This window comes from Cotesia glomerata, linkage group LG6 (assembly GCF_020080835.1).
Source record: "Cotesia glomerata isolate CgM1 linkage group LG6, MPM_Cglom_v2.3, whole genome shotgun sequence".
Taxonomy (NCBI): Eukaryota; Metazoa; Arthropoda; class Insecta; order Hymenoptera; family Braconidae; genus Cotesia; species Cotesia glomerata.
This window is the reverse complement of record NC_058163.1, coordinates 27,182,183-27,194,648: the sequence shown is the minus strand read 5'-3', so window position 1 is coordinate 27,194,648 and position 12,466 is coordinate 27,182,183. Positions and strand designations below refer to the sequence as shown.

Below are 12,466 nucleotides of genomic sequence, written 5' to 3'. Positions count from 1 at the left end.
TTAAATAAGTCAGTAAAAGAACTTTAATACATACGTATTTTTATACATATTTATGTATAAGCCTTTCCACCATATAATCATAAGTAAACGATAAAAATTATAAAATAACTATACATATACAAACAACAATTACTATCTAATATATTAATAAATAATTAATATATTACTTTGGCAAAAAATAATTAATTACACGATGATTTCAATAAAACTAAACACCAAAATAATCAATTATAAAATATCTCATTACTCATTAATATAATATTTACAGATCACTTAACATAAACCGATGATGAATATTTTTTTTTTTTTATTTGTACTAGACGAGTCTATTTAATCCAGACTCAAAGGAGTGCATGAGAAGTATCACGACATTTTAAAGTTATTAATTATGTTATGATAAATGGAGTTTATTAAATTTGTAAGTTAAGGAAGCGGCCAAGGAAGTCCCGAAAAGTCTACAGGGCCTCCTAGACCAGCATCTGCTTCCAAGAGGCTCATTATTACAGCCATGGCTGCTTCGTCGCTTCCGTCAGTGGTCAAAGGATTCGGAGTTTCACTTATAGTCGTATCTCCCATCATTTCTAACATATTTTTTTCACTCGACGTTCCTAAAACATATTGTACTTTAGTTTATAAAATAGTTGCCATTAATTGACAGAATAATAAATGGCAATTACCTTGATCATGAGTCATATTTAATGAAACATTTGGCAAGACATTGTTAAACGGCGTTAAGTCATTCGCTTCATTGCCAATGCTGGATTGAGTTGAATCACGATCTCTTTCAGAAGATGCTGCCGTTGAGATCTTTAAAAAATTTTTTATATAATAAAATAAATAAAATTTGGCTTTTTTAAATAATGACTTTTGTTAAATTGCACTTTACTTTTTTAACTATTGAAGTTTTTAAAGATATAAGCTCATCCCGATGTTATACTCATCAAGAGCTTTTATTTGAGTACCCACATGCGTTTTTGATATATTTTTCATATATACATATATATAATATATATATATATATATATATATATAAATATATAAAATATATGAAAAATTGATGTGGGTACTCAAATGAAAAGTCTTGATGAGTGTAACATCGGGGTGAGCTTATATCTTTAAAAATGTCAATAGTTCACGAGATAAAATGTCATTTCTTAATTATTGACATTTTTTAAGATATATAAGCTCATTCCGATGTTACACTCATCAAGAGCTTTCATTTGAATACCCACATCAATTTTTCATATATTTTATATATTTATATATGTTTATATGAAAAATATATCAAAAATGCATGTGGGTACTCAAATGAAAGCTCTTGATAAGTGTAACATCGGGATGGGCTTATATCTTTAAAAATGTCAATAGTTCACAAGATACAAGGTCATTTCTTAATTATGAATCTATAGATACCAAATTTAACTATAAAAACCTAATTTATCATAAGTACACTGATCAAAAAATTTTCCTAATTCTCTTAATAATATAGATTATAAAATAAATAATAAAAATGATTACCTCTACTTGACTAGAGATTAGTCGTCCTAGACTAGCGTTACCTAAAAATAATTGTAAATTATTATTTTTATACTTTTTAAAAAATTTTTTTTTTCTTCTTTGTACCTACTTTGAGTATAAAAGTCATAATTCTCTTGTACATTTGAGCTCGTCTCATACCTACTATTTTCTTGACTATCGATACTAAACAAAATAAAAATAAAACATATTATTTAATAGAAAAAAAAACAAGCAAACTTAAAAAATAAATACTTACCAAACAGCTGAATTTTTTGCAATAAGATATTCAACATCTTTGGTCCATGGGTTTTCAAAAGATCTCCACTCGGACTGTAGTCTTACAATACTAGCACCTTTAGCTTTAAATCGATAAACCTTTAAAGAAAATAAATTATTAGCAACTTTAAAAATTAATTATAACTAATAACCGTTTTAGAAAAGTAATTACCTGTGTCGTAACCCGTTCGGAAGATTTAAGTGCCGCTTTGTGAGACTCTGCAAGGTGATGAATGTCGTCATGATGGTAATATTCGTACATACTTGTTCCTAAAAGTTCTTGTGGCAAGAAACCCAACACAATCGTCGCCCTGAATGAAAAGTTTTTGCTCTAAAGAATTTTTCTTTCATCATAACAAAACTTTTAAAATTAAAATACAATTATCAAAAAAATAATAAAGCTAACTTTTAATTATTTATTTATTTATTTAAAACAAAGTAACAATTTAAAAGTAAAAGCAAACCTTTGGTCGACGAAAAGAAATTTTCCGTCCGTAGCATGCCGCGAAACAAATTCAATGGTCCTTAATCGCGGCGTACGCGATGAATTAGAAGTGAGAGCTGGTAAGCTTGGTTGAACTCTTCCAATAGCTACTAGACAAGATAAATTTCCTGCTTCACCATCACTTTCGCCTTCTTGCTCTTCCACACAGAGTTTTGCCGGCCCCCAGGACTTTAAATAACCGGTACACTGGATAACACAGTATTTCCAGTCTTAAAATAAATAATAGAATAGTTTAATTTATTTTCATTTCTATTTAAATTTTAAATAATTGAGTTGAGTTTCACAAAGGTATCTTTTCATTTTTGATTGATCGAGACAAAAAACTGGTTATCTTCAATTATAAATATTTTTATTGAACTTTTTTAATTTAGCTATAAAGTGCTATCGGTTATGAAGCTACAATTCGATTTTCATTTAGAAATCTTTATAATTCTCGAAGTAATTAATATTTGAAAGTTAAAAAAATTGCTCTTTTAAAATAACGAAAAGATACCCTTTTGAAAATCAGCTTCTCAATTTGTTAATTTAATAACTTACCAGTACTTTGCTGTTTTTTTCTGCGATGACAACCAATCGCAGGGTCCATTTCTTCTTTAATCTGAGACTCATTACATCCGGAAGATTTTTCAATTAACTTTCGCTTCATTCGACAAAAAAATGATCTCCTTGCTCCGGGACACAGCCTTGAAACATCATGCGGTACGTCAGTCTTCACCGGAAGCATCGCTTAACATAAATATATTAAATATTTAAGTAACAAGTTACATTTTTGCATTATTTGAATATTTCTTCAGTACGGCATTCAACAGTAATAAATTAATTTAGTTAAAAAAAAAAAAAAAAGGAATATTAATTACACGCGTTAACTTTTGTGGAATTTGTTGATAAATACCAAATGCGCAAAACTTTCAGCTGACATTTACGCAATCCAAGTCACGATTACTCACTCAATTTATAATATTTAACTTGAAGTATTATTTATACGTTAATAATTACCAATGAGAAGAATTGAATAATACATAAATATAAGGATTAATATTATTATGAGATACTTACTTCGCGCGTCTATTAATCTTTCCCGCGGGCTTAAGTCTGATGAAGATAATTGCTCTTTAACTTTCGCTACGTCTTTTGGATGCAATATATCAAACCAACTTTGACCCAGTAAATCCTCCTAAAAATTTACATTCATCAATATTGGTAATTTGTGTTTATTATTTGTTTCAGTTATTATATAAAATAAGTAAATACTTGAGAATAATTGAGTATTTCAGAAACAGATTCTGATACATATAAAATTTTCCCACGATCACAACCGACGACAAAGAGAAAACCATCAGCAGCCTGTAATAAGAAATAATATTTCTTATTAAAACATTGCTCATTTTTTTCAAAATAAAGTACTGTCTTCCCCGTAAAAATAATCAAACTTATGTAAAAATATTTACACTCATTTTTACGTTTTAATAATCAAGTTAATAGATCAATTAGTTCATCTGATAACTAATTTTTCAAACAACTGTTCAATATAATATATCATAAATAAATAAATAAAATTATTACTCATGTTCATTGAATAAAGTTAGATTAGATATTTATAAAATTTATTCATATTATCACAAGAACCTCAGGCTTATATTGTAAAATTTGCATACTCGGTAATTATTTTAAGATTAAAAAAATTAAAACAATAAATAAACAAGTAATTTAATCAATAATCAATTAATAAATGTCGTTTTACTGCTATATATTATAAATAATAAAACTATTAATTTGCAGTATTTACCGTAAGAATTGTAAGAAAAACTACATAATGTATTTATTATCTACAAAATTAGACTGATTTAATAACTTAAAAATTTTTATTTTTAGATTTTAACTCCCAGATGAAAATTGGAGACATACGTCATTGAAGGAAGTGAACAAGTCCATAAACAAGTAGTTCATCGCTGATAATTTAAGATCAAAAGCTAATAAATATTATATTGCGTTATGTATATACTGTCTTCAGACGATCAGAGAAAAAAATTCTTACGATAAAGTATGAATTATAAATTAACAAGCTCTTTTATTTTGTCACGGTTCACTAAGCGCAATTAAATTTTTCATTAAAAACATACATTAATAGACATAATTTGTTATCACTAGAATCTAGTACGGCATATTATTTATATCTCGCAATCTGTACTCGAATATACTTATATCGAAAGATAAAAAAGTGAAATATTAAAAAACATAAGATATATTTAAACAACAAATTCTATTTCTTCCTGATATTTCGTAATCGAATTGTACAATGTACTGTGCTATACGATTAAAAATATAAAAATTGTTTTTAGATCACAGTAGAGTACTCGGTGTTGGTATTTTAAATCAAGGATTTAAATCTGGTATGTCTGGGTGTGGTTAGTGAAACCAATATCCTGAGACCTATGTTCGTACATATAATACGTGATATAATACAAAGGTTTTAGTTATATATACATATAGCTTAAAACATATATGCAGCCAAAGGAGAATGCGATAAACGTGAAAGCATTAAAGATTTAAATAGATAACTGTGCGTTTGTTTGAGAGACAATTCATTGACTGCAGTTCATTAAATCAAATCAAAGAAGAAATTAACACTTTTCTATAAGTATGAAAATTAATTTAGCAGATATTTAAAAATTTTTTTAACAAATAAATTATGGATAAAAAAAAATTAAAAATGCATTTTTTTAAAAATAATTTTCAGAACAAATTTATCTGTTAAAAAAAAAAAAAAAAAACTAAAAAATAATCCAGTGACTGCTAATTTTTTCCGTATGGTTGGTTAAACAATTGATTTAATAATTAATCCAATGATGAGTAATGACTAACTAATGACTGTGGATTGTTACTTTAAAATAAACTCTTAAGCGCACTTAGGTGTCTTTAACGCCGAGTTACACTCGAGTGAATTGACCTCAGAGTTCAGTGAGGAAAAAAGCTGAAATCGTGTGCATAAGTTTTATATTAAGTCTGCTGTTGCATTCACGAGACTCAAGACTGGCTGATACTTTTATTAAAGACCCACGCGTACTGCTATTTGCTGTACGTAACACTAAGGTAATCGTTTTAAGAGAAAGGGGATAAAGAGTCATAGTCAATAGGCAAAACAACCGAGAAAGGGTTATAAAAATATATAAATACATAGTCATATATACTGACTGGTAATAAATAACTATTTTACCGCTTTTATAACACAGTTTAGGATTTAATTAAATCCATTTACATATTTTATTTTTAACTATGCTTATTTTTCAGGTGTGAACCGATTATAAGAGATATTTAAAAGCCGTACAACCGTAAAAACTCACCTCAAGGCTTGAAATTTTTTAAAAATAACTAAACAATTTGTTTTAGTTTATAATATTGACAGTTTAATGCTCAAGTTAAAGTTTTGTCATGTTATAATTTATAATTAATTGAGCATTGTCCGTAGAAATATTGTTGATATATTGGGAAATAATAGTTGATAGCTGTGAGTACAGAATAGAAGTAAGAGAGCATAATTGTTGCGACAGGTCAAATGTAACGTGTTATGTAATCGTTAAGTTTCAAGTCTCTGTCGCGATGAAGTCTTATCGATGCATATAATAAACCTCCGCAGCCACCAATATATAAACTACAGGAGGAATAACTTGAAGTACCTCTTATAAGGGTCCTCGCTGACTACAAAGTACCCTACCTACTATACTACTTGAGTTTTCTTGATATATACTTCCTATTTCCTAAATATTTCAATTCACTTTAAAATATAAAATATTTTAGGGATAAAAGTTTACCTGAAGGATCAAAGTTTTCAACTCTTGTTCGCTGAGAAACGCCGGCTTGTAATGACCCTCAGTGTAAGTTGTAACTGCGCCTAATATTGTCTTAATATGTTGCACTGCCATACGTAATACAGTGAGCTTATCTAATTTTCTAGACATTGCATGGCACATCGGTATCATCGCTGATAATTCAGTGATGTAAGTATTCATTTTATCGCGTCTTCGTTTCTCTATTTCACTGTGATTTTGCCTAAAACATACCATTAATAATTTATAATAAATTAAATAAGTTTTTTTTTTTTTTTTTTTTAAATTAAATTACATTATATATTTTATAAAATCAAGTATTCTAAACCGGATCGGTGTTAACGTCACAAATGAAGCCAACTTGCGTTAATTCCCTCGAGTCAAGGTAGGTCAAGGACAGTGTGTCACCTTTCTATGTATTTTTTGCTTACTATTCGAATATTTATCATTGTACGCGGCTATTACATTCACAATTACTCACTCTTGAATTATTAAATTACGCTTTACAATTATACTCTTATATGAATGTCTTACTATTGTAAACACCAAACGATTTTATATTGTGACTTTCTTTCTTAAGAATTCATTATTTACTTAGTTGATATTCTATTTGCCAGAAATTTATACTCACTTTTTACTGTCAGCATTTATACGGAGTGATTTATTATTATCTATTGTATCTTCTATCAGATCATTTTCATCTCTATAACAAAAAACAATTTTTTAATAATATATTTAAGTCATGATACTGAATTTAATAGACATCTAATAAATTTTGTATTTTTTTGAATATTCATATTTTTATTCTTATAAAATATATACATATGTATACATATTAAATCATAGGTAGCAAGTTCATGAGTAAAGTTAATTCATGTGGCTTCTCAAAGCAACTACGACTCATTGATCTTAATATATATATATACGATATATAACACATAGGTTACAATTTCTTGAAGTAAACTAGAAATGTTTGAGTTTCTGGTTCGCGACAATTCTCATGGGACTTTTATTACTCCTTTGATCGGTTCCAAGTATGATTACTAATCAAGTTTAAAAAAAAAAAATTAATTTGAATCAAGTAAATAATTTTAAAGGACTTGATCTTCTAATTTTTATTGGTTTAAGTTAATTTTACTTGATTCAAGAATTTTTCTCTTAATTCAATTTTTTTTTTTTTTTTTTTTTTTTTTCAGAGCATTATAAGTTGTAATTGATATGATTAAATATTAATTAAGGAAAAAAAAAACACCAATACTTACTGACAAGAAACTTTTCTTTTTTTAGTAAAAGGTAAGCAATCATCTTCAGGAGTATTGCAATGACTATCAAGGATTTCACGGTGGTGATGATGATGATGATGGTGACGATGATGATGGTGGTGGTGGTGATGATACGAGTGGCTCTGACTCGGCGACAAGACAGTCTGCATCGCACAGCTATCGGGATGCGTAAAAGGTTCGATGCAATTTTGGTTGTACTCGGGCACGGCTGGCCCTGAAGTTCCGTCAACTCGAGAGATTTTAACATCACGGACGGAACAGTTTGTGATGCTGCTGTTGCTGATGTTCGTCGCTACTGATACTGTTATTGCTTGTACCACCGTTGTGGTCGTCGTGGTGTTGACATTGTTTTTTCTTTCATTTGCCGGGCCTTTGATGCTCGAGTGCCGATCAAGTCTTTCAGGTGACAATGTTCCTGTCGCTGGAGTCGCTGTCGGTGCAAGTGGTTCTCCAGCCTGGATTCCATTGTTTCCATTACGTATGTCACCAAAATAAACACTTGCGCATGAGCTAAATTGTTTAGAAAATTTTTTGTTACTAAAAAGTTTATTATAAAATAAATATTAGAATTTATTATTGCAAAATTAAAATAAAAAATGTACAGCCCAACAAATTTTGAAACCAGTTATCTAAAATTAAAAAAAAAAAAAATTTCTAAGTATTCAAAATTATTTTCTTATGAATAGATTCATTACTTAATAATTACAATAATAAATGTAAATAATATATTTCAAGGTCTCGATGTTGATGTACTGATGAGTATTGTATGCGGTAATAGCGATTGATACCAGTCGTGAGAGTAATCAGAGTCTGAGTAGTCTGATCGTGTATAGTACAACGACGTTTATGTATTACTACTGTTGTAATAAATATAATGTAACGAGAAGTAACGAGTAATAAGTTCCGTGTACAATGTATAATGACTGACGCAACAAGCATAACCGACTTGTATTATTATTGTATATATTTAATTTATACACTCGATAATTTGACGAATCATCATATCACTGATTATGCTTATACTCTTACAAGCTTTAATATCATTTACTTTTTAAAAATTTTATTTATTTATTCTCATTAAAAAAATTCATTTTAATTTTGATCTGATAAATTACCGTACTAGGTCAATTTTTTATAGTGCCATCAATAATTATTTATAGATTCGTTAACTGCCCAATGCCACTTAATTTTCATAATATATCAAGTATGTTACGTCTTATCATTTTTTACAATGAATTTTATGTTTTCCTTTAATTTTTTTTTTTCACATCCACTTTGATGATGGTTCAGTGAATTTTCAATGCGTATTAATTAAATTACACCGTAATTGATTTCCAAGTAATGTAAAACAATTGTAAAATAATATGATAATATTTTGGTTAATATAAAGCAGTAAATCAAGTTAAACAACGTGACAATCCTCAGATGAATTGTATTGTAAAAGTGTTTAAATCTTAGCTGGGTTGTTAGTATACTTAGATTAAACAATTGTGATACCGATATTTCATGTAAGTAGACTAGGTAGTGATTTTAAAATAGAGAATATAAATTTCAATTTAAAAAAATAATTGATTTATATTCTGAAAATAACTGTCGATTCATATGTAATTTAAATACAATAATTTGAATATTTTCTTTTTTAACCATAAAGTAAATTAAAATTTTAAGGGATGAAAATTTTAAACTTACTCTGGAAGAGAAGATAAATTATAATAAGTCCTCGGCTGACTTTGATGCTGCCCGTCATCAGTGTCTCCATACAACTGGTCACTATTTATACCAGGATTAGCTACCGTTTGATGACAATGGTGATCGGTGGTAATTCTCGGGCCTAATTCTTCGAGCGAGATGAATTCTTGAGGTTCCTGGGCTGCGTGGAAGAGCTCGTTATAGCTCTGGGCCATGTCTTGGCCCACCATTTCTCGGTTATTGTCGTTGCAGCCACGACAATGCAGGAATTCGTCCAACTCGGACAATTCAATATTACATTCTTTACTGTCTTTATTATTAATGTCCTTTTTTATTGCAATATCTATGTCGCCGGAGTATAGCCGAGGAACTTGAGACAATTGAACCGAATTTCCAGTTACACCGGAACTCTGACTCTTCTCAACCACCATCGGATCTTCAACGAGTCCACCAACTTCATTTGCCAATCTGCTTTCATCTACATCCGATTAAAGTGCATGGTTTTTTCATTTATTTCATTTATTATCCGTTTCGAGTTAAATAATGTTTGCTGATTATTAAAATAAAATTTGTCCATAATTTTAAAAATATAAATATAAATTAAAAAGAAACAACCAAGACAATCTTTATAATGCGGATATAAAGTTGATGTGAGAGGCCGAGATTTGCGCAACGTCCGAAGTGCACTTTGTCGCTGGGTTATTAAAAACGTCTACAACTCTTCTATCTGTATAATTATCTAATCTACAATATGCCTCAGATTATCGATAAATACAGGCATTTATTTACAAACAAAAAATCCCATAAATAAAGGACAACAAAAATTATTGACCAAAGAATAAAAAATATTAAGTTAAAACAACTTACAACTATCATCGAAGTGTTATATCAGAGTATATTATTCATAAGTGTAAGAGAGTAAAGTATTAAATAATCATACCGATATAGCCGTACATCCAGCACGTGAAATTACTAAGTGAGGCCGCATCGTTGTTATTCAACGATGAAAAAAGCTCGCGGCCTCCCTTCCTGTCAAATTTACTGTAATCCAATGGTGGTAACTTTCAAGTACTCGTAAATAGATTATATCACTTTTTTTTTGACTTGTCAACCACAGTATAACAAATACAATAAAAATTTCACTGCAACATGGTAATAATTAATTAAATAAAATTTGAATTTAATTTTAAAAATATTATTAAAAAACAAAAACACTTTTTTTTAGGAGTAAACCAACGATAAAGCGGGAAATATTGTTGAGTAGTGAGTCTAGTCGTAGTTTAAAAGCAACTGATGTGAGTTTTAAAAGCCACGTGGTCTACAATCGTTGGAAATACCACTACATTCTAGTTGTATGCAATATACCAACTAACTACGACTATGACTATGACTACGACTACAACTGCAGAGGCATTGTATGATATCGCCTACCGCGGTACTATTATTATTAGTAGTTGCTCGCGCTCATGGTAGATCAACGCAGGTGGGAGTGACTATAAACGTGCCCTGCGTACTCACCGCTCCAGAGTGTTATGAGGAGTGCAGTCAGTACTCATCCTATCCGCAAATACACCACCCTCAAATCCTCGAGGTCATTGGGATGACGTTTGCGAATGTTCCCACCCCCTAGGTGCACTTGCACAAATATATTTTGCAACATTTATAGCCCGCCTCAATCCTCCAATCACTACCTACGTATTTCTTCTTTTTGTTATCTTGGTTTTAATCTGAAAATTATTTTAAAATTAGTTACAAAGTACAAAGAGAAATAAGGGATGACTTATAAAAAAATGAAATAAAAGGATACTGTATAAATCTTCAACATATATCATACAATGTATCGAGAATCCTCAAAAGTTTTCCCTCAATAGTGAATTTTTTTTGTCTCTTGTTTGTCAACATCTCATAAAATATTTTATAAAACTCGGTTACTTGCTTGTTATATTATATTAAATTTTATTATTATTATTTTTGTTATTTAAATTTTTAAAATGAAATAATGTTAAATAATAATATTATCGATCGAGGTCATATGTCGGATTAATTAACGTTGCGCATTTGGACGGTATTAATTAACGTTAATCAAACTAAGCGGGGGAGATATATTGTAGTGATGGCAATTGATGCAACCGTTTACCTCATGGACTTATCCCAATCATCATTATTGAGGTGCAGTACACACAATCGTTTGAAGTCACTACTCACTGACGGTAGTCCCTTTCCATAAACGCGTTTCAGCCAGCCCTCTACGTCATTCCATGTCTTGTTAATTTAATTAATTAGTATAAATATAAATATATTTAACACAATAATGCACTAGTCTTTTATTATTTCATTTAAATAATAATAAATAACCGGTTGTTGATTACTGATTACTGATTACTGATTACTAATACTAAAGCCTGATGAAAATAACTAAGGTGCAATCTGTTCTGAGAATTCATATCTTATGAAATTTATTTTAATATGTATTTATTAAATAAAAAAAAATTTTTATACCGTTTTATGGTGATAAAACTACAAGTCAGGTAATAACATTAATCAACCAAAAACGTACGGTTGTAATTCAATATTCTAATGAATTACTTGATCTTAAAAATTACTGATAAATATGATAAAATAGTGAAGAAACATCATTATAGGTTGATTAGATCTATGTCAATTTTGTAATCTATTTTTAAATTTTTTTCTTCTTACAATTTACATTTTAGTTAAATTGTACCTGTATTTAATATATTTAAGCTTGAATTAATTAGCATATCAGATAAAGAATAGTATTTAATAGTAATTAAATAATTGTTATTATGACTATTACTAAAAAAAATAAATTATTTATACAGACTATTAAATTCTCATTTTACAAATAAAAGTAACCCCACGAAATTTGAAACCTGAATTACCTCAGATTATAATCTTTTTCCTGTCTTAAATTCCGCGTAGGATTCTCCGTGGTTTTCTCTATCAACAGTAGCTCGTGATTGGTAAATTGATACCGGTCAGTTGTGGTCGCAGGTTATCACATTCCACCATTCATTCACATATAAACTGTATTTTTAATCTAAAAATATAAGTAATATAAATGTGAATTTAATCATTAAAAAATTTTACGTCTTAAAGAAATAAATATAAATATATTGTATTATATATCGAATAAATCGAAAAATAATTATCGTAAACTTACCCTCGGTTCGTTCTTATCATACAATTAGTACCGGCGCGAGTACTCGCTCTGCTCGCAACAGCAATAATTGGCAGCTAATTTGTTGTCTCAACGTCAAATTGTTCATTCAACCGTTCTGCTATTCAAGGTTCATTAAAAAAGTCTTCATTATAATCATAAATATAAAATAATTATCACACTGAAGACATAT

At 29.1% G+C, this 12,466-nt stretch overlaps 1 protein-coding gene and 1 long non-coding RNA gene across 4 annotated transcripts; one reads left to right on the top strand and one right to left on the bottom strand.

Moving 5' to 3' along the window:
* Positions 1 to 221: 221 nt before the first annotated feature.
* Positions 222 to 10,510, bottom strand: LOC123266493 (aryl hydrocarbon receptor nuclear translocator-like protein 1). 3 transcript variants are annotated; one of them, XM_044730743.1, is made up of 16 exons: positions 10,333 to 10,510; positions 10,036 to 10,237; positions 9,096 to 9,573; positions 7,386 to 7,916; positions 6,755 to 6,826; positions 6,109 to 6,346; positions 3,551 to 3,643; positions 3,356 to 3,473; positions 2,837 to 3,025; positions 2,259 to 2,508; positions 1,967 to 2,105; positions 1,775 to 1,893; positions 1,628 to 1,701; positions 1,519 to 1,559; positions 678 to 807; positions 222 to 608 (listed from the first exon to the last, which is right to left on the bottom strand). In XM_044730743.1, exons 2-16 carry the CDS (start codon positions 10,049 to 10,051, stop codon positions 424 to 426), a joined length of 2,673 nt encoding a protein of 890 aa, XP_044586678.1. In that variant the 5' UTR covers positions 10,052 to 10,237; positions 10,333 to 10,510; the 3' UTR covers positions 222 to 423. The 3 variants fall into 3 exon arrangements, with proteins under 3 accessions (XP_044586678.1, XP_044586679.1, XP_044586680.1); XM_044730744.1 differs by having other exon boundaries at positions 3,551 to 3,649; positions 6,115 to 6,346; positions 10,036 to 10,510; XM_044730745.1 differs by lacking the exons at positions 9,096 to 9,573; positions 10,036 to 10,237; positions 10,333 to 10,510 and adding an exon at positions 8,113 to 8,360.
* On the top strand, positions 6,340 to 7,549 carry LOC123266498. The gene is made up of 2 exons (XR_006509787.1): positions 6,340 to 6,508; positions 7,411 to 7,549. It is a non-coding gene; the product is annotated as an uncharacterized LOC123266498 (long non-coding RNA).
* Positions 10,511 to 12,466: the final 1,956 nt, after the last annotated feature.